Source organism: Hemitrygon akajei, chromosome 30, assembly GCF_048418815.1.
Source record: "Hemitrygon akajei chromosome 30, sHemAka1.3, whole genome shotgun sequence".
In the NCBI taxonomy this organism is placed as follows: Eukaryota; Metazoa; Chordata; class Chondrichthyes; order Myliobatiformes; family Dasyatidae; genus Hemitrygon; species Hemitrygon akajei.
The window spans coordinates 11,722,720-11,746,146 of record NC_133153.1 but is presented as its reverse complement, the minus strand read 5'-3'; the positions used below and the strand labels follow the sequence as shown (position 1 = coordinate 11,746,146).

At 48.3% G+C, this 23,427-nt stretch overlaps 1 protein-coding gene and 1 long non-coding RNA gene across 5 annotated transcripts in view; both read left to right on the top strand.

Annotated features, from left to right (window-relative positions):
- The first annotated feature begins 1,162 nt into the window (after positions 1-1,162).
- Positions 1,163-23,427, top strand: part of LOC140718814 (transmembrane channel-like protein 3) — an 88,738-nt gene continuing 66,473 nt past the window's right edge. For all 4 annotated transcript variants that reach the window (XM_073032998.1, XM_073033000.1, XM_073032999.1 and 1 more), the window contains exons 1-2: positions 1,163-1,472; positions 1,951-2,097. In XM_073032998.1, the coding sequence (XP_072889099.1) occupies positions 1,357-1,472; positions 1,951-2,097 (263 nt within the window). In that variant the 5' untranslated portion in view covers positions 1,163-1,356. The remainder of the gene's footprint in view (positions 1,473-1,950; positions 2,098-23,427) is intronic.
- Positions 2,167-8,519, top strand: LOC140718816 (uncharacterized). The gene is made up of 2 exons (XR_012096800.1): positions 2,167-2,659; positions 8,118-8,519. It is a non-coding gene; the product is annotated as an uncharacterized lncRNA (long non-coding RNA).

Genomic DNA, 23,427 nt, shown 5'->3' with positions numbered 1-23,427 from the left:
GCTATTTCCCGATTAGCCTGCCCACCCACTGCAATAAACGCTTCCTGCCCCGCTGAGATAGAGCGCCCGAGCTGCACACCATCAGTCACACTAGCTGCACTACAACCCGGAGAAATGGAGTGGAAGCAGATGATGTCCAGTCTCAAAGCAAAGAAGGAGACAGTTAATGCGTGTTCTGTCAGAATCTCATCCTGTAAATTATGTCACTGGGGATAAGTGTGTGTTCCTTCAGGGTACATTTCATCAGAATACACTCGTAGGAGCTCCCAGCCTGGGGTCCATGGATCCCTCAGTTAATGGCAGGGGTCCATAGCATATAAAAGGTTGGGAAGCCCTGATTGGTGCCTGTTTCATGAAAAGACAGCCTGTATGTTCTTTCACAATATGGTCACTGTGCGATTGTACAGAATAAAGTCTAAGGTTAATTGTAGCAGAACACGTTGAACTTTCTGACAGCCAGAGAGTCAAAGGGAAGTACATTTGTGTATTTCCCGCCTTTGCTGTTCTTGAAGGCTACAAGTTTATCTGCCTCATTATATTTTGTCAGAATGCATGCAGGCCAATTTATAAATAACGACCAGGGTCATCCTGTGCCATTCAACACAGTTTCTAAATATGCCGCTTCTTTTCTCAATACCACAGAATGGTTGATCCTTTTATAAAATAAAACTCACAACGGAGCATCGCTTAGCTCTAGAAAAAGGTTCCCAGCCTTTTTATGCCATGGACCCCTACCATTAACCGAGGGGTCGATGGACCCCAGGTTGGGCGCCCCTGCTCTAGAATATTGGGGCAGAGAGATTGAATGAAATTTCTGTTTGCTTTCCAAAACATGTCAAATAATATTCAAATCACTCGAGGGGAAAATCTGTTGCTGAAGAATCTGAATGATCAAATTCTTTGAATTAGCTTTGAATCTTGTTCTCATATTAATATTCCACTAAACCCTCTTCCTCGTGCCGCCGCAGACGCACTCTATTTTAATTTAAACTGTTAGCATATCACTGCTTTGAATTACTTCTGATCTCGTTTAGCGCTTGTGTATCTAAACAAACTAACATCAACCTAGGCTCCGCGGTTTTCTACTTTCAGAGCGCGTTTGCAGTCTTTTAGGGAAATGTTGTCGCAGCCCTAATTTTTGTTTATTATTTGTATCGGGCTGCCGTGCGCGTTTTCCTCGGGCGGAAGGTGCAGCGGGTTGACCGCCGTGGTGAAAAAACCTCCCCTTTAAGAGGCGGTTAGTGAGAGTGCGGCTCGTCCATTCTGGAGGATGAGGTCTCTGGACCGGCGAGTACAACAGGAGGTGACCGACGCCTCCAGGAACGAAGCGGATTTGTGGAGCAGAGCGCGACCACAATGAGCCAGACAACAGGCGACAAGCCCTCAAAAACATCGCGGCGGCTACAGAGTATCCGCAGAAACTCCATCAATCGCAGGATCTACTCGGCGGCTTACCAAGAGTATGAGAACAGGTAAAGGTTAGCAACCGCGTGGGGAATTCTTGGCAAAAACAAAACACAAGTATTTCGCTTAAATCAGCACTTTTAATTTCAATTATTGGGGAAGCATTTTTTATATACATCGGGAGTCGGCTTCAATCTAAACATCTACACATATGGGTACCTTACATTAATATACAGTTTAATATAAAATATGTGTTATCTTACAAATACGTATACATTTTTGTGTATGTGTGTGAAAATACATTATTTATTTACAAATAAGTATGTAAACATACTGAGAGAATCCGTGTGAATAATTAGCTTGCATCATTTACTTTAATGTAACTATTTAAATGCACATATGTAATTTTCCAGGCGGGAAGAACACTACACATAAATTTGAAATTTACAGTAGCTTAGAACGAAATCTGCTTCGCTCTGTCCGAGCGCGGTCAGGGAAGTGCGGGTTTTTCCGTGTAATTGCCAAGTTCATGCGTTTGCCTAACAGTAATTCCGAGGAGGATGCGCCAGAGGACGAAAAGGCGGATTGCAAGGATCCGAAGGAAATTTTGCAGAACATACAGATCCAGAAGGAAATTATCGCCGACATCCGAGTCAGAGCGTGGCCCATGGACAAGAAGTTGAAGGTGCTGAGGTAAGTCGGTTCACGGGTTCGGGCTTCCAGGGAGAGAGCAAAGCGAACGGAGAGAAACCCGGCAGCAGGTTGCTTAAATCAGATGGTGGTGTTTCTCAGGGGCGTTTCGGCGAGAGTGTGGGATTCCGGGGTGTGTTTTAATCAGAGGACTGGTCTGTCTGTGTGCGAGCTGGTGTTCCAGCTGGCCGGGACCTTGGGGCAGCGCATCACAGGGAGGGCAGCCGGGCTCCCCAGTTCCACCTTATTCATCCCAACTTTAAATTGTACGTACACAATCTCGAGAACCAAGATGCCGCCTCCCGGTACGGATCACAACTCGACGTTAATTTTCACCGGCGAAGTTTCATCAGCAGACACGAGATACTGGAATCCGGAGCAACGATTAATCTGCGGGAGGAACTCAGCGGGTCGAGCAGCGTCTGTGGGGTGGGGAAGGAATTGTCGACGTTTCGAGCGGAACTGCGCACCAGGACCAACATCCTGGAACATCAGCGGGGTCTCTAGTTTCATTTGATTCACTCCAGTTCCATTGCGGTTGGAAAGAGCTGCGTGACCGCACCGGGTAGGAGCCGTTTTGTGCCACTCTTATCCGTGTCTCCAAGGCCAGATAAACCCAGTAACAGGCTGGTCTCTCCCGGGGACGGTCTGCCCGGCGATGGGTGTGGGCTGGCGGGTGAGGTGCCACGGGCCCTACCGCCTCAGACGTGCCGTGATGTATTAGATCGTGAGGGGTGACTGTACACAGTTCCCCCCTCCCGAGGAAAGGGAATCAAAAATAAGAGGGCACAGGTTTAAGGTGAGAAGGGGAGAGATTTTTAAATGAACCTGTGCAGTCAAAACGTGAGGGAACTGCCAGAGGAAGTGGTTGGGGCGAGTACAATAATATTTAGAGGGCACTTATGCAAGTGTGTGGATCGGAACAATTTAGAAGGATTTGGGCCAAATATATGCAAATGGGACTAGCTTAAGTGGGCGTCTTGCTTGGCGTGGATGAGTTAGGCCAACGTTTTTTGAGTTTTGATGTGGGAATTTGGGCTCTGACACAGACAGGCCAGGTGGTTGCAGGTAGATTGTGAGGTGGCCACCTTCCTCCCTCTGCTTACTTGGGGAGCTCTATGTGCTCCCGTTCCATAGCCTGAGAATTCCCAATGGCATGTATTATAAAAAAGCAAGGGACGGAATATGATGCCGGGTGCACGACATCCTGGTACGAGAGGGAATGCCACCAGAAGTCGTGATACATGTTGGGACCAATGACATAGGCAGGAAGAGGGATGAGGTCCTGAAGTGTGAGTTTCAGGAACCAGGCAGAAGGCTGAAGAACAGGACCTCAAGGGTGGTGTTCTCAGGATTGCTGCCAGTACGACGTGATAGTGATGGTAAGAATTGGAGGAGATGGCAGTTGAATGCGTGGCTGAGGAGTTGGTGCGGGGGCAGGGTTTTAGATTTTTGGACCATTCGGATCTCTTCTGGGGAAGGTGGGACCTGTACAGATTGGATGGGTTGCACCTGAACTCGAGGGAGAGCAATATCCTTGCAGGTAGATTTGCTAGCATGGTTCGGGAGGGTTTAAACTAATTTGCAAGGAGGTTGGGACCCGGAGTGATAGAGCAGTGAAAGAAGTGCATGGAGTAAAGCCAGATCTAACATATGGAGAGGCTTTGATGAAAGAGAAGCAGAATAAAGGGTATAAAGGTAGTAAGGTAGAAGGGCTAAAGTGTGTGTACTTCAATGCAAGAAGCATCAGGAACAAAGGTGATGAACTGAGAGCTTGGATGCATACATGGAATTATGATGTAGTGGCCATTACGGAGACTTGGCTGGCACCAGGGCAGGAATGGATTCTCAATATTCTTGGATTTCAGTGCTTTAAAAGGGATAGAGAGGGGGGAAAAGGGGAGGAGCGGTGGCATTACTGGTCAGCGATACTAATACAGCTACAGAAAGGATGGGTACTGTAGCAGGATCCTCTTTTGAGTCAGTATGGGTGGAAGTCAGGAACAGGAAGGGAGCAGTTACTCTACTGGGGGTATTCTATAGGCCCCCAGTAGCAGCAGAGATATCGAGGAGCAGATTGGGAGGCAGATTTTGGAAAGGTGCAAAAATAATAGGGTTGTTATCATGGGTGACTTTAACTTCCCTAATATTGATTGGCACCTGATTAGTTCCAATGGCTTAGACGGGGAACAGTTTGTTAAGTGTGTCCAGGATAGATTCCTGTCACAGTATGTTGACAGGCCGACTAGGGGGAATGCCATACTAGATCTAGTATTAGGTAACAAACCGGGTCAGGTCACAGATCTGTCAGTGGGTGAGCATCTGGGGGACAGTGATCACCGCTCCCTGACCTTTAGCATTATCATGGAAAAAGATAGAATCAGAGAGGACAGGAAAATTTTTAATTGGGGAAGGGCAAATTATGAGGCTATAAGGCTAGAACTTGCGGGTGTGAATTGGGATGATGTTTTTGCAGGGAAATGTACTATGGACATGTGGTCAATGTTTAAGGATCTCTTGCAGGATGTTAAGGATAAATTTGTCCCAGTGAGGAAGATAAAGAATGGTAGGGTGAAGGAACCATGGGTGACAAGTGAAGTGGAAAATCTAGTCAGGTGGAAGAAGGCAGCATACATGAGGTTTAGGAAGCAAGGATCAGATGGGTCTATTGAGGAAGATAGGGTAGCAAGAAAGGAGCTTAAGAAGGGGCTGAGAAGAGCAAGAAGGGGGCATGAGAAGGCCTTGGCGAGTACGGTAATGGAACGCCCCAAGGCATTCTTCAATTATGTGAAGAACAAAAGGGTGACAGGAGTGAAGGTAGGACAGATTAGAGATAAAAGTGGGAAGATGTGCCTGGAGGCTGTGGAAGTGAGCAAGGTCCTCAATGAATACTTCTCTTCGGTATTCACCACTGAGAGGGAACTTGATGATGGTGAGGACAATATGAGTGAGGTTGATGTTCTGGAGCATGTTGATATCAAGGAAGAGGAGGTGTTGAAGTTGTTAAAATACATTAGAATGGATAAGTCCCTGGGGCCTGACGGAATATTCCCCAGGCTGCTCCACGAGGCAAGGGAAGAGGTTGCTGTGCCTCTGGCTAGGATCTTTATGTCCTCGTTGTCCACGGGAATGGTACCTGAGGATTGGAGGGAGGTGAATGTTGTCCCCTTGTTCAAAAAAGGTAGTAGGGATAGTCCAGGTAATTATAGACCAGTGAGCCTTACGTCTGTGGTGGGAAAGCTGTTGGAAAAGATTCTTAGAGATAAGATCTATGGGCATTTAGAGAATCATGGTCTGATCAGGGACAGTCAGCATGGCTTTGTGAAGGGAAGATCATGCCTAAGAAGCCTGATAGAGTTCTTTGAGGAGGTGACCAGACATATAGATGAGGGTAGTGCAGTGGATGTGATCTACATGGATTTTAGTAAGGCATTTGACAAGGTTCCACACGGTAGGCTTATTCAGAAAGTCAGAAGGCATGGGATCCAGGGAAGTTTGGATTCAGAATTGGCCTGCCTGCAGAAGGCAGAGGGTAGTGGTGGAGGGAGTACATTCAGATTGGAGGGTTGTGACTAGTGGTTTCCCACAAGGATCTGTTCTGGGACCTCTACTTTTTGTGATTTTTATTAACGACCTGGATGAGGGGGTAGAAGGGTGGGTTGGCAAGTTTGCAGACGACACAAAGGTTGGTGGTGTTGTAGATAGTGTAGAGGATTGTCGAAGATTGCAGAGAGACATTGATAGGATGCAGAAGTGGGCTGAGAAGTGGCAGATGGAGTTCAACCCAGAGAAGTGTGAGGTGGTACACTTTGGAAGGACAAACTCCAAGGCAGAGTACAAAGTAAATGGCAGGATACTTGGTAGTGTGGAGGAGCAGAGGGGTCTGGGGGTACATGTCCACAGATCCCTGAAAGTTGCCTCACAGGTAGATAGGGTAGTTAAGAAAGCTTATGGGGTGTTAGCTTTCATAAGTCGAGGGATGGAGTTTAAGAGACGTGATGTAATGATGTAGCTCTATAAAACTCTAGTTAGGCCACACTTGGAGTACTGTGTCCAGTTCTGGTTGCCTCACTATAGGAAGGATGTGGAAGCATTGGAAAGGGTACAGAGGAGATTTACCAGGATGCTGCCTGGTTTAGAGAGTATGGATTATGATCAGAGATTAAGGGAGCTAGGGCTTTACTCTTTGGAGAGAAGGAGGATGAGAGGAGACATGATAGAGGTGTACAAGATATTAAGAGGAATAGACAGAGTGGACAGCCAGCACCTCTTCCCCAGGGCACCACTGCTCAGTACAAGAGGACATGGCTTTAAGGTAAGGGGAGGGAAGTTCAAGGGGGATATTAGAGGAAGGTTTTTCACTCAGAGAGTGGTTGGTGCGTGGAATGCACTGCCTGAGTCAGTGGTGGAGGCAGATACACTAGTGAAGTTTAAGAGACTACTAGACAGGTATATGGAGGAATTTAAGGTGGGGGGGGGGTTATTAGGGAGGCAGTGTTTGAGGGTCGGCACAACATTGTGGGCTGAAGGGCCTGTAATGTGCTGTACTATTCTATGCCGTGTGGAACAGCCTTTCCATCACTGACTCAGATTCACAGAGCACAGAAAACAGCAAACAATACCCTTTGCTTTAGAACCACTTGTGGCATTCTCCCTTAGATCTTCTCAGAGCGTTAGCAGAGCTCAAGCTGTGTTTAACTGACATTGTATATAGTGTTACGAACCCCGTAACTGGGTCACTTACCAGCAAAGATAGAGAGGTCCGCTGAAGTCTGATGGTACCATTTTTTAACATTTTTATTTATAAAGGGGCACAAAAGTAAGGTTAATACAAACATTCAGATAATATACGTCATCAATACTCAATCTAAAGCGCGGTATAGTAATAATCAACAATAAGAAGTAGCTCTGTCGTTTGTCTAGGGGTAAAAATATTGTCGGATGGAAATATCAAAGTCTCTCGAGTTCATGCAGGCTTTTTGCCTTTTTAGGGACCGCTGGGTTTCACGTGTTGGAGAGAGAGGGATTTTTGGTGAGAAAATAAACTTGCCAGCCTTTTGGACTCAAATCGTTGAATCGGGAACGTGGGTTCCCCGTTGTCAGTTCGAAGTCCTTTTCGGTGTTATCAGCCACTCGTTCCCCAGGCTAGGGGAAACGAACCACACGTGGCTTCCGAATAGCTTCCCGTTATCACGGGAGCGATGAGCGATGGTGTCTCCTTCTGGTGCGTCGCTAGGGTACTGCCTCCTGCAGTCCCCTTTTTATCTTGACTTGCAGAGTTGTAGATGTCAATCAAGGTGGGGTGATACAATCCCCACCCCACATTGCCCGAGGGTGTCCATGTAGCCCTGATAGCTGGCACGTAGTATAGAGTCGCAATCCACAAGGGTGTCTCCAAGAAACAATGGTCAAAATCCGTTGCTTTGTCTCTCTGAGGATTCTCTCTCATTTCCTGGGTCCAAGACCCGAATTAATAGCGATCTTGCAATTCTCAGGAAGGAGGGGGCTGGGATCATAACAATAGTTACAGAATAACATTCCCGTTCTTATACCATGTGCCTGAGTTTTATTTTCTTGACCAACGTATCTTGTCAAAAGTCATGCAGAAACCTATTTGCTATCTCCTGAGTCTTGCATATGGGATGTTTTCTGAAGTCACCGTTCAGACCAGAGATTTGGAGAGTAACCATGGGGAAGAGAAGGTGTTATTCCTCAAGACTGATCTGGGACTTCACTGGAGTTTTGCAGAACGTAAAAGAGAAAAAAGCTGTTTCATGGTCAAAACTGGAGCGGTGCAGGAAAGCACAGTCATCTAATCTGTGTAGATGTACAAGTGTAGAGCAGAACGGATTATTCAAAGGAATTAATGTGTATATGTCTTTTAAGATGCTCAAAGAGCTGGCTATACCTTTAATTGGTAATACTGCTTCAAGAGAACTGCTTAAAGTGTTAACACAGTTCTGCTCTGATGTCCAGATGAAGAGTTTCAACCCGAAATGTCAACTATCCATTTCCCTCCACAGATGCTGCCTGACCTACTCAGTTCCTCCAGCAGTTTGATTCTTGCTCCAAATTTAACCAGCTCACCAAGGTCCCATCCTTTCAGAAAGCAGTTATGCTGAAACAGCTGACACTAAACACAATCCCGATGAAGCATCTCGGCCTGCAATGTCAACTTTCCATAGATGCTGCCTGACCTGCTGAGTTCCTCCAGCATTTTGTGTGTGAACACTTAACACTGTGCTATCATCTTTGCTATGTAAACTAATGCTAAAACCCTCGCCCACTGCATAAGGAGGAGGGCATAATAAAATTACCTTTAATTAATAGCTCTTTGATTTTGTTTTATTTGCCAAGATAAATTTTACGTTGAAACTTTTCTGTTTTTCAAGCCAATATTAAAAATTTTAAAGGATCATATTAAATAGCTGCATGGTTCGTCATTAAAATTTGCATAGAATAAATAGAACTATTTGTGGTTTGATGTATTTATTACTAACAGGAGTCACATTTAAAAATCCAATTTGCAGCCATCTGGTTCTGAATTTGAGGTCATGTGTAATATGGAACTTGTATGCGATTGCCATACATTGGGCACACAGTGGCTTTAAAAACCATACTTGCTGCTGTCATGAATAGTTTGTTGTTAATATTCATAGTTTAGACTTGTAAACGTTTCTTTACATCTGGTTCATGGAGTTATGGTATATAAAAACCCTGGAAAACATTGGATAGGATGATGCAAGTAACATGATTGGCATTTTACTGTCATCTGTTTGCGTGAGAAGTAACATAATTTGAAAAAAATCCTTTGAAAAGAAAACTCTGTTTCATGGAAGCGGATTGTTAAAGTTTATGGAAAATGAGCAACAGGATTTAACTGGACAAGGTGACCCAGGTACAGTGTGACATTGTCATGAGATCTATAAGGTCCATTTGTGCACAGTCTTAATCTGTGTTTTGGCATTAGAAAAGTGAACTGCTGATTGTACAGAGTTTGAAGAAAAGGAACCTTTTCTTCAGACAATGAATCAGTAACTAGTAGTGGTGGATTTTAAAAAGCCACCCTAAAAATATTAAAGCAGAAATAAAGAGATTTGCCCATGAAGAGGTTTGTTAAGATTTGAAATGTCTCGCTCCCATATGGTGGTAGAAAATAATTCCATTGAAATATTCGAAAAGGAATTGGACGTATAGTTGGAGGGACCAGTTTACAGAGGCTGGAATTCGAGGTTAATGGGGCATTTTACTCAGGGTCAGCACAGGCACTGTAGGCCAGTTGGTCCCTGTGTGATGGTTGTCACTTATGGGTAGATAGGGAAGGATTTAAATACTGATCTCTACAACCGATAAAAGAATTACACAAAGATTTCTCATCCTATCTATTTGCATTCAATGAATCCAAAGATATGTGATCTGCCATTGCCTGACATTTAGCTCTATTTTGAAGTGGCAGATGCAAGTGACAATTTGGATTAGCAAGGCAGCACCTGACCCACTGTGGCATCAAAGAGTCTCGGTAAAAATAAAACTCTTCAGGTAATGAAATAATGTGGTAGCTTTAGTGTTGAACTACCACGCCGGGCACAAATTGTTTCACTATCTGAGGAGTGAAATCAAGTGGCACTTGGCTTTGGGCATATGCCATGGTACCACACAAATTCCAGACATGAGCATCTCCACATTGGTCTAGCACTTAGTGTCAGCTGCATTGAGTCACCTGCTCTTTACAATCAAGTGGGTCACCAGTGAACAGAAACTTAACCGGAGCAGCCGAATGTTGAGGGACCAAAGTCAGAGACTCAGTATAACGCATGAATGACTCACCCTCCATCTTCCCATACTATACACCACCTAAATAATATTGGCAGTGTGTGGCTTAGAGTAAATTCTTTTTGGCTGCATAAATATATAAGGTAGTGAGGTAGTCGAATAAACTCCTCTCAGACTTCCAGGCAGAGACAGGTATCAATTTTAACTAGTGTTTCAATGACAAACTCAACGATCTTCAAGAGGGATGATGCCTGGGCACATCTAGTTAAGGGGTATATATACCCCTTTCTTCTGTCCCTCCTGATTGGTTAGTCCTTATCCAATCAGGTTTCTACTATCCCACTTTGTTGACAATCAAATTCCAGTTCTTACTTAGAGCGAGAACTTTCTCTTAGTTAAAATTATTTTTCTCTAGTTTAATTTCAATGGCTTCATTCACCTGGTAGTCCCAAAACCGAATGGCGTGGCACAGTAGTTTTGTGCCTTTGAAGTCAGTCTATGGCCATTGCGAATGTAATGTTCTGCACTGCCGACTTCTCTGGATAACCCGAATGGATACACTTCCTGTACTCCTTGATGTGGGTCTGGCTGATATAAGCTGGTCTGTGTTCACAGGGAATCCTGTAAACGCTAGCCATCCTGAGTGTCAGGTCATCTTTGACTGATATAAGTTGCAATTTGAGCTTCCTTATGGGATTTTTGGTGGTATCAATCACAACTTATGGCAGTCAAATCAATACTTGTACCTGGCTGGAAGCCTGAGAAGAGCTTATTCATCACGTATGATGGGAGAGCACAGGATCCTAGTGAGGTAGTGTTCATGGATTCAATGCTCATTCATACATCAGATGGCAGAGGGAAAGAAGCTCTTCCTGAATCATTGACTGTGTCCCTTCCGGCTAATGTACCTCCTTCCTGGTGGTGGAAATGAGAAGAGGGCATGTCCTGCTCATCACTGTGACTGTGTGTGAGTGTACCATCCAAGGCATGACATGTTCATCACTGTGACTGTGTGTGAGTGTACCATCCAGGGCATCACTGTGACTGTGTCTGAGTGTACCATCCAGGGCATGACCTGTTCATCACTGTGACTGTGTGTGAGTGTACCATCCAGGGCATGACATGTTCATCATTGTGACTGTGTGTGAGTGTACCATCCAAGGCATCACTGTGACTGTGTGTGAGTGTACCATCCAGGGCATGACCTGTTCATCACCGTGACTGAGTGTGAGTATACCATCCAAGGCATCACTGTGACTGTCTGTGAGTGTACCATCCAGGACATCACCTGTTCATCACTGCGACTGTGTGTGAGTGTACCATCCAGGGCATCACCTGTTCATCACTGTGACTGTGTGTGAGTGTACCCTCCAGGGCATGACCTGTTCATCACTGTGACTGTGTGTGAGTGTACCATCCGAGGCATCACTGTGACTGTGTGTGAGTGTACCATCCAGGGCATCACCGTGACTGTGTGTGAGTGTACCATCCAGGGCATGACCTGTTCATCACTGTGACTGTGTGTGAGTGTACCATCCAGGGCATCACCTGTTCATCACTGTGACTGTGTGTGAGTGTACCCTCCAGGGCATGACCTGTTCATCACTGTGACTGTGTGTGAGTGTACCATCCGAGGCATCACTGTGACTGTGTGTGAGTGTACCATCCAGGGCATGACCTGTTCATCACTGTGACTGTGTGTGAGTGTACCATCCAGGGCATGACCTGTTCATCACTGTGACTGTGTGTGAGTGTACCATCCAGGGCATCACTGTGACTGTCTGTGAGTGTCCCATCCAGGGCATCACTGTGACTGTGTGTGAGTGTACCATCCAGGACATCACCTGTTCATCACTGTGACTGTGTGTGAGTGTACCATCCAGGGCATGACCTGTTCATCACTGTGACTGTGTGTGAGTGTACCCTCCAGGGCATGACCTGTTCATCACTGTGACTGTGTGTGAGTGTACCATCCGAGGCATCACTGTGACTGTGTGTGAGTGTACCATCCAGGGCATGACCTGTTCATCACTGTGACTGTGTGTGAGTGTACCATCCAGGGCATGACCTGTTCATCACTGTGACTGTGTGTGAGTGTACCATCCAGGGCATGACCTGTTCATCACTGTGACTGTGTGTGAGTGTACCATCCAGGGCATGACCTGTTCATCACTGTGACTGTGTGTGAGTGTACCATCCAGGGCATCACTGTGACTGTGTGTGAGTGTACCATCCAGGGCATGACCTGTTCATCACTGTGACTGTGTGTGAGTGTACCATCCAGGGCATGACCTGTTCATCACTGTGACTGTGTGTGAGTGTACCATCCAGGGCATGACCTGTTCATCACTGTGACTGTGTGTGAGTGTACCATCCAGGGCATCACTGTGACTGTGTGTGAGTGTACCATCCAGGGCATCACCGTCACTGTGTGTGAGTGTACCATCCAAGGCATGACCTGTTCATCACTGTGACTGTGTGTGAGTGTACCATCCAAAGCATGACCTGTTCATCACCGTGACTGTGTGTGAGTGTACCATCCAGGGCATCACTGTGACTGTGTGTGAGTGTACCATCCAAGGCATGACCTGTTCATCACTGTGACTGTGTGTAAGTGTACCATCCAGGGCATCACTGTGACTGTGTGTAAGTGTACCATCCAGGGCATGATTGTGACTGTGTCTGAGTGTACCATCCAGGGCATGACCTGTTCATCACTGTGACTGTGTGTGATTGTACAATCCAGGGCATCACTGTGACTATGTGTGAGTGTACCATCCAAGGCATCACTGTGACTATGTGTGAGTGTACCATCCAGGGCATGACCTGTTCATCACTGTGACTGTGTGTGAGTGTACCATCCAGGGCATGACATGTTCATCATTGTGACTGTGTGTGAGTGTACCATCCAAGGCATCACTGTGACTGTGTGTGAGTGTACCATCCAGGGCATGACCTGTTCATCACCGTGACTGAGTGTGAGTATACCATCCAAGGCATCACTGTGAGTGTACCATCCAGGACATCACCTGTTCATCACTGCGACTGTGTGTGAGTGTACCATCCAGGGCATCACTGTGACTGTCTGTGAGTGTCCCATCCAGGGCATCACTGTGACTGTGTGTGAGTGTACCATCCAGGACATCACCTGTTCATCACTGTGACTGTGTGTGAGTGTACCATCCAGGGCATGACCTGTTCATCACTGTGACTGTGTGTGAGTGTACCCTCCAGGGCATGACCTGTTCATCACTGTGACTGTGTGTGAGTGTACCATCCGAGGCATCACTGTGACTGTGTGTGAGTGTACCATCCAGGGCATGACCTGTTCATCACTGTGACTGTGTGTGAGTGTACCATCCAGGGCATGACCTGTTCATTACTGTGACTGTGTGTGAGTGTACCCTCCAGGGCATGACCTGTTCATCACTGTGACTGTGTGTGAGTGTACCATCCAGGGCATCACTGTGACTGTGTGTGAGTGTACCATCCAGGGCATCACCGTCACTGTGTGTGAGTGTACCATCCAAGGCATGACCTGTTCATCACCGTGACTGTGTGTGAGTGTACCCTCCAGGGCATCACTGTGACTGTGTGTGAGTGTACCATCCAGGACATCACCTGTTCATCACTGTGACTGTGTGTGAGTGTACCATCCAGGGCATGACCTGTTCATCACTGTGACTGTGTGTGAGTGTACCCTCCAGGGCATGACCTGTTCATCACTGTGACTGTGTGTGAGTGTACCATCCGAGGCATCACTGTGACTGTGTGTGAGTGTACCATCCAGGGCATGACCTGTTCATCACTGTGACTGTGTGTGAGTGTACCATCCAGGGCATGACCTGTTCATTACTGTGACTGTGTGTGAGTGTACCCTCCAGGGCATGACCTGTTCATCACTGTGACTGTGTGTGAGTGTACCATCCAGGGCATCACTGTGACTGTGTGTGAGTGTACCATCCAGGGCATCACCGTCACTGTGTGTGAGTGTACCATCCAAGGCATGACCTGTTCATCACCGTGACTGTGTGTGAGTGTACCCTCCAGGGCATCACTGTGACTGTGTGTGAGTGTACCATCCAGGGCATCACTGTGACTGTGTGTGAGTGTACCATCCAGGGCATGACCTGTTCATCACTGTGACTGTGTGTGAGTGTACCATCCAGGGCATGACCTGTTCATCACTGTGACTGTGTGTGAGTGTACCATCCAGGGCATCACCGTGACTGTGTGTGTGTACCATCCAAGGCATGACCTGTTCATCACTGTGACTGTGTGTAAGTGTACCATCCAGGGCATGATTGTGACTGTGTGTGAGTGTACCATCCAGGGCATGACCTGTTCATCACTGTGACTGTGTCTGAGTGTACCATCCAAGGCATGACCTGTTCATCACTGTGACTGTGTGTGATTGTACAATCCAGGGCATCACTGTGACTATGTGTGAGTGTACCATCCAAGGCATCACTGTGACTATGTGTGAGTGTACCATCCAGGGCATGACCTGTTCATCACTGTGACCGTGTGTGAGTGTACCATCCAAGGCATGACCTGTTCATCACTGTGACTGTGTGTGAGTGTACCATCCAGGGCATCACTGTGACTGTGTGTGAGTGTACCATCCAGGGCATCACTGTGACTGTGTGTGAGTATACCATCCAGGGCATCACCGTGACTGTGTGTGAGTGTACCATCCAGGGCATGACCTGTTCATCACCGTGAATGTGTGTGAGTATACCATCCAAGGCATCACTGTGACTGTGTGTGAGTGTACCATCCAGGGCATGACCTGTTCATCACTGTGACTGTGTGTGAGTGTACCATCCAAGGCATGACCTGTTCATCACTGTGACTGTGTGTGTGTGTACCATCCAGCGCATTACATGTTCATCACTGTGACTGTGTGTGAGTGTACCATCCAGGGCATCACTGTGACTGTGTGTGAGTGTACCATCCAGGGCATCACTGTGACTGTGTGTGAGTGTACCATCCAGGGCATCACTGTGACTGTGTGTGAGTGTACCATCCAGGGCATGACCTGTTCATCACTGTGACTGTGTGTGAGTGTACCATCCAGGGCATCACCGTGACTGTGTGTGAGTGTACCATCCAGCGCATTACATGTTCATCACTGTGACTGTGTGTGAGTGTACCATCCAGGGCATCACTGTGACTGTGTGTGAGTGTACCATCCAGGGCATCACTGTGACTGTGTGTGAGTGTACCATCCAGGGCATGACCTGTTCATTACTGTGACTGTGTGTGAGTGTACCCTCCAGGGCATGACCTGTTCATCACTGTGACTGTGTGTGAGTGTACCATCCAGGGCATGACCTGTTCATTACTGTGACTGTGTGTGAGTGTACCCTCCAGGGCATGACCTGTTCATCACTGTGACTGTGTGTGAGTGTACCATCCAGGGCATCACTGTGACTGTGTGTGAGTGTACCATCCAGGGCATCACTGTGACTGTGTGTGAGTGTACCATCCAGGGCATGACCTGTTCATCACCGTGAATGTGTGTGAGTATACCATCCAAGGCATCACTGTGACTGTGTGTGAGTGTACCATCCAGGGCATCACCTGTTCATCACTGTGACTGTGTGTGAGTGTACCATCCAGGGCATCACTGTGACTGTCTGTGAGAGTCCCATCCAGGGCATGATTGTGACTGTGTGTGAGTGTACCATCCAGGGCATGAACTGTTCATCACCGTGAATGTGTGTGAGTATACCATCCAGGGCATCACTGTGACTGTGTGTGAGTGTACCATCCAGGGCATGACTGTGACTGTGTGTGAGTGTACCATCCAAGGCATGACCTGTTCATCACTGTGACTGTGTGTGAGTGTACCATCCAAGGCATGACATGTTCATCACTGTGACTGTGTGTGAGTGTACCATCCAGGGAATGACATGTTCATCACTGTGAATGTGTGTGAGTGTACCATCCAGGGCATCACCGTGACTGTGTGTGAGTGTACCATCCAGGGCATGAGCTGTTCATCACTGTGACTGTGTGTGAGTGTACCATCCAGGGCATCACCGTGACTGTGTGTGAGTGTCCCATCCAGGGCATCACTGTGACTGTGTGTGAGTGTACCATCCAAGGCATGACCTGTTCATCACTGTGACTGTGTGTGAGTGTACCATCCAGGGCATCACCGTGACTGCGTGTGTGTGTACCATCCAGGGCATGACCTGTTCATCACTGTGACTGTGTGTGAGTGTACCATCCAAGGCATCACTGTGACTGTGTGTGAGTGTACCATCCAGGGCATGACTGTGACTGTGTGTGAGTGTACCATCCAAGGCATGACCTGTTCATCACTGTGACTGTGTGTGAGTGTACCATCCAAGGCATCACTGTGACTGTGTGTGAGTGTACCATCCAGGGCATGACCTGTTCATCACTGTGAATGTGTGTGAGTGTACCATCCAGGGCATCACCGTGACTGTGTGTGAGTGTACCATCCAGGGCATCACTGTGACTGTGTGTGTGTGTACCATCCAGGGCATCACCGTGACTGCGTGTGTGTGTACCATCCAGGGCATGACCTGTTCATCACTGTGACTGTGTGTGAGTATACCATCCAGGGCATCACTGTGACTGTGTGTGAGTGTACCATCCAGGGCATCACTGTGACTGTGTGTGAGTGTACCATCCAAGGCATCACTGTGACTGTGTGTGAGTGTACCATCCAGGGCATCACCTGTTCATCACTGTGACTGTGTGTGAGTATACCATCCAGGGCATCACTGTGACTGTCTGTGAGTGTCCCATCCAGGGCATCACTGTGACTGTGTGTGAGTGTACCATCCAGGGCATCACTGTGACTGTCTGTGAGTGTCCCATCCAGGGCATCACTGTGACTGTGTGTGAGTGTACCATCCAAGGCATGACCTGTTCATCACTGTGACTGTGTGTGAGTGTACCATCTAGGGCATGACCTGTTCATCACTGTGACTGTGTGTGAGTGTACCATCCAAGGCATCACCGTGACTGTGTGTGAGTGTACCCTCCAGGGCATGACCTGTTCATCACTGTGACTGTGTGTGAGTGTACCATCCATGGCATCACTGTGACTGTGTGTGAGTGTACCATCCAGGGCATCACTGTGACTGTGTGTGAGTGTACCATCCATGGCATCACTGTGACTGTGTGTGAGTGTACCATCCAAGGCATCACTGTGATTGTGTGTAAGTATACTATCCAAGGCATCACTGTGACTGTGTGTGAGACTACCATCCAAGGCATGACCTGTTCATCACTATGACTGTGTGTGAGTGTACCATCCAAGGCATGACCTGTTCCTCACCGTGACTGTGTGTGAGTGTACCATCCAGGGCATCACTGTGACTGTGTGTGAATGTACCATCCAAGGCATGACCTGTTCCTCACCGTGACTGTGTGTGAGTGTACCATCCAGGGCATCACTGTGACTGTGTGTAAGTGTACCATCCAGGGCATGACCTGTTCATCACTGTGACTGTGTGTGAGTGTACCCTCCAGGGCATGACCTGTTCATCACTGTGACTGTGTGTGAGTGTACCATCCAGGGCATGACCTGTTCATCACTGTGACTGTGTGTGAGTGTACCATCCAGGGCATGACCTGTTCATCACTGTGACTGTGTGTGAGTGTACCATCCAGGGCATGACCTGTTCATCACCGTGACTGTGTGTGAGTGTACCATCCAGGGCATGACCTGTTCATCACTGTGACTGTGTGTGAGTGTACCATCCAGGGCATGACCTGTTCATCACTGTGACTGTGTGTGAGTGTACCATCCAAGGCATGACCTGTTCATCACTGTGACTGTGTGTGAGTGTACCATCCAGGGCATGACCTGTTCATCACTGTGACTGTGTGTGAGTGTACCATCCAGGGCATCACTGTGACTGTGTGTGAGTGTACCATCCAGGGCATGACCTGTTCATCACTGTGACTGTGTGTGAGTGTACCATCCAAGGCATCACTGTGACTGTGTGTGAGTGTACCATCCAGGGCATGACCTGTTCATCACTGTGACTGTGTGTGAGTGTACCATCCAGGGCATGACCTGTTCATCACTGTGACTGTGTGTTAGTGTACCATCCAGGGCATCACTGTGACTGTGTGTGAGTGTACCATCCATGGCATCACTGTGACTGTGTGTGAGTGTACCATCCGGGGCATCACCGTGACTGTGTGTGAGTGTACCATCCAGGGCATCACCGTGACTGTGTGTGAGTGTACCATCCAGGGCATCACTGTGACTGTGTGTGAGTGTACCATCCAAGGCATGACCTGTTCATCACTGTGACTGTGTGTGAATGTACCATCCAAGGCATGACCTGTTGATCACTGTGACTGTGTGTGAGTGTACCATCCAGGGCATCACTGTGACTGTGTGTAAGTGTACCATCCAGGGCATGACTGTGACTGTGTGTGAGTGTACCATCCAGGGCATGACCTGTTCATCACTGTGATTGTGTCTGAGTGTACCATCCAAGGCATGACCTGTTCATCACTGTGACTGTGTGTGATTGTACCATCCAGGGCATCACTGTGACTGTGTTTGAGTGTACCATCCAAGGCATGACCTGTTCATCACTGTGACTGTGTCTGATTGTACCATCCAGGGCATCACTGTGACTGTGTGTGAGTGTACCATCCAGGGCATGACCTGTTCATCACTGTGACTGTGTGTGAGTGTACCATCCAAGGCATGACCTGTTCATCACTGTGACTGTGTGTGAGTGTACCATCCAGGGCATCACTGTGACTGTGTGTGTGTGTACCATCCAAGGCATGACCTGTTCACCACTGTGACTGTGTGTGAGTGTACCATCCAGGGCATCACCTGTTCATCACTGTGACTGTGTGTGAGTGTACCATCCAGGGCATCACTGTGACTGTCTGTGAGTGTCCCATCCAGGGCATGATTGTGACTGTGTGTGAGTGTACCATCCAGGGCATGACCTGTTCATCACTGTGACTGTGTCTGAGTGTACCATCCAAGGCATGACCTGTTCATCACTGTGACTGTGTGTGATTGTACCATCCAGGGCATCACTGTGACTGTGTGTGAGTGTACCATCCAGGGCATGACCTGTTCATCACTGTGACTGTGTGTGAGTGTACCATCCAGGCCATGACCTGTTCATCACTGTGACTGTGTGTGAGTGCACCATCCAGGGCATCACTGTGACTGTGTGTGAGTGTACCATCCAGGGCATGACCTGTTCATCACTGTGACTGTGTGTGAGTGTACCATCCAGGGCATCACCGTGACTGTGTGTGTGTACCATCCAAGGCATGACCTGTTCATCACTGTGACTGTGTGTGAGTGTACCATCCAGGGCATCACTGTGACTGTGTGTGTGTACCATCCAAGGCATGACCTGTTCATCACTGTGACTGTGTGTGATTGTACCATCCAGGGCATGACCTGTTCATCACTGTGACTGTGTGTGAGTGTACCATCCAGGGCATGACCTGTTCATCACTGTGACTGTGTGTGAGTGTACCATCCAGGGCATGACCTGTTCATCACTGTGACTGTGTGTGTGTACCATCCAAGGCATGACCTGTTCATCACTGTGACTGTGTGTGATTGTACCATCCAGGGCATGACCTGTTCATCACTGTGACTGTGTGTGAGTGTACCATCCAGGGCATGACCTGTTCATCACTGTGACTGTGTGTGAGTGTACCAACCAGGGCATGACCTGTTCATCACTGTGACTGTGTGTGAGTGTACCATCCAGGGCATCACCGTGACTGTGTGTGTGTACCATCCAAGGCATGACCTGTTCATCACTGTGACTGTGTGTGATTGTACCATCCAGGGCATGACCTGTTCATCACTGTGACTGTGTGTGAGTGTACCATCCAGGGCATGACCTGTTCATCACTGTGACTGTGTGTGAGTGTACCATCCAGGGCATGACCTGTTCATCACTGTGACTGTGTGTGAGTGTACCATCCAGGGCATGACCTGTTCATCACTGTGACTGTGTGTGAGTGTACCATCCAGGGCATCACTGTGACTGTGTGTGAGTGTACCATCCAGGGCATGACCTGTTCATCACTGTGACTGTGTGTGAGTGTACCATCCAGGGCATCACCGTGACTGTGTCTGATTGTACCATCCAGGGCATCACTGTGACTGTGTGTGAGTGTACCATCCAGGGCATCACTGTGACTGTGTGTGAGTGTACCATCCAGGGCATGACCTGTTCATCACTGTGACTGTGTGTGAGTGTACCATCCAAGGCATCACTGTGACTGTGTGTGAGTGTACCATCCAGGGCATGACTGTGACTGTGTGTGAGTGTACCATCCAGGGCATGACCTGTTCATCACTATGACTGTGTGTGAGTGTACCATCCAGGGCATGACCTGTTCATCACTGTGACTGTGTGTGAGTGTACCATCCATGGCATCACCGAGACTGTGTGTGAGTGTACCATCCAAGGCATCACCGAGACTGTGTGTGAGTGTACCATCCAGGGCATGACCTGTTCATCACTGTGACTGTGTGTGAGTGTACCATCCAGGGCATGACCTGTTCATCACTGTGACTGTGTGTGAGTGTACCATCCAAGGCATGACCTGTTCATCACTGTGACTGTGTGTGAGTGTACCATCCAGGGCATCACCGTGACTGTGTGTGAGTATACCATCCAGGGCATCACCGTGACTGTGTGTGTGTGTACCATCCAGGGCATGACCTGTTCATCACTGTGACTGTGTGTGAGTATACCATCCAGGGCATCACTGTGACTGTGTGTGAGTGTACCATCCAAGGCATCACTGTGACTGTGTGTGAGTGTACCATCCAGGGCACCACTGTGACTGTGTGTGAGTGTACCATCCAAGGCATCACTGTGACTGTGTGTGAGTGTACCATCCAGGGCACCACCGTGACTGTGTGTGAGTGTACCATCCAGGGCATCACCTGTTCATCACTGTGACTGTCTGTGAGTGTCCCATCCAGGGCATCACTGTGACTGTGTGTGAGTGTACCATCCAAGGCATCACTGTGACTGTGTGTGAGTGTACCATCCAGGGCATCACTGTGACTGTGTGTGAGTGTACCATCCAGGGCACCACCGTGACTGTGTGTGAGTGTACCATCCAGGGCATCACCTGTTCATCACTGTGACTGTCTGTGAGTGTCCCATCCAGGGCATCACTGTGACTTTGTGTGAGTGTACCATCCAAGGCATCACTGTGACTGTGTGTGAGTGTACCATCCAGGGCATCACTGTGACTGTGTGTGAGTGTACCATCCAAGGCATGACCTGTTCATCACTGTGACTGTGTGTGAGTGTACCCTCCAGGGCATGACTGTGACTGTGTGTGAGTGTACCATCCAGGGCATGACCTGTTCATCACTGTGACTGTGTGTGAGTGTACCATCTAGGGCATGACCTGTTCATCACTGTGACTGTGTGTGAGTGTACCCTCCAGGGCATGACCTGTTCATCACCGTGACTGTGTGTGAGTGTACCATCCATGGCATCACTGTGACTGTGTGTGAGTGTACCATCCAGGGCATCACTGTGACTGTGTGTGTGTGTACCATCCAAGGCATGACCTGTTCATCACTGTGATTGTGTGTAAGTGTACCATCCAAGGCATCACTGTGACTGTGTGTGAGACTACCATCCAAGGCATCACTGTGACTGTGTGTGAGTGTACCATCCAGGGCATGACCTGTTCATCACCGTGACTGTGTGTGAGTGTACCATCCAGGGCATGACCTGTTCATCACCGTGACTGTGTGTGAGTGTACCATCCATGGCATCACTGTGACTGTGTGTGAGTGTACCATCCAAGGCATGACCTGTTCATCACTGTGATTGTGTGTAAGTGTACCATCCAAGGCATCACTGTGACTGTGTGTGAGACTACCATCCAAGGCATCACTGTGACTGTGTGTGAGTGTACCATCCGGGGCATCACTATGACTGTGTGTGAGTGTACCATCCAGGGCATGACCTGTTCATCACTGTGACTGTGTCTGAGTGTACCATCCAAGGCATCACTGTGACTGTGTGTGAGTGTACCATCCAGGGCATCACTGTGACTGTGTGTGTGTACCATCCAGGGCATGACCTGTTCATCACTGTGACTGTGTGTGAGTGTACCCTCCAGGGCATGACCTGTTCATCACCGTGACTGTGTGTGAGTGTACCATCCATGGCATCACTGTGACTGTGTGTGAGTGTACCATCCGGGGCATCACTGTGACTGTGTGTGAGTGTACCCTCCAGGGCATGACCTGTTCATCACCGTGACTGTGTGTGAGTGTACCATCCATGGCATCACTGTGACTGTGTGTGAGTGTACCATCCGGGGCATCACTGTGACTGTGTGTGAGTGTACCATCCAAGGCATCACTGTGACTGTGTGTGAGTGTACCATCCAAGGCATGACCTGTTCATCACTGTGACTGTGTGTGAGTGTACCCTCCAGGGCATGACCTGTTCATCACCGTGACTGTGTGTGAGTGTACCATCCATGGCATCACTGTGACTGTGTGTGAGTGTACCATCCGGGGCATCACTGTGACTGTGTGTGAGTGTACCATCCAAGGCATCACTGTGACTGTGTGTGAGTGTACCATCCAAGGCATGACCTGTTGATCACTGTGACTGTGTGTGAGTGTACCATCCAGGGCATCACTGTGACTGTGTGTAAGTGTACCATCCAGGGCATGACTGTGACTGTGTGTGAGTGTACCATCCAGGGCATGACCTGTTCATCACTGTGACTGTGTCTGAGTGTACCATCCAAGGCATGACCTGTTCATCACTGTGACTGTGTGTGATTGTACCATTCAGGGCATCACTGTGACTGTGTTTGAGTGTACCATCCAAGGCATGACCTGTTCATCACTGTGACTGTGTCTGATTGTACCATCCAGGGCATCACTGTGACTGTGTGTGAGTGTACCATCCAGGGCATGACCTGTTCATCACTGTGACTGTGTGTGAGTGTACCATCCAAGGCATGACCTGTTCATCACTGTGACTGTGTGTGAGTGTACCATCCAGGGCATCACTGTGACTGTGTGTGTGTGTACCATCCAAGGCATGACCTGTTCATCACTGTGACTGTGTGTGAGTGTACCATCCAGGGCATCACCTGTTCATCACTGTGACTGTGTGTGAGTGTACCATCCAGGGCATCACTGTGACTGTCTGTGAGTGTCCCATCCAGGGCATGATTGTGACTGTGTGTGAGTGTACCATCCAGGGCATGACCTGTTCATCACTGTGACTGTGTCTGAGTGTACCATCCAAGGCATGACCTGTTCATCACTGTGACTGTGTGTGATTGTACCATCCAGGGCATCACTGTGACTGTGTGTGAGTGTACCATCCAGGGCATCACTGTGACTGTGTCTGAGTGTACCATCCAAGGCATGACCTGTTCATCACTGTGACTGTGTGTGAGTGTACCATCCAGGCCATGACCTGTTCATCACTGTGACTGTGTGTGAGTGTACCATCCAGGCCATGACCTGTTCATCACTGTGACTGTGTGTGAGTGCACCATCCA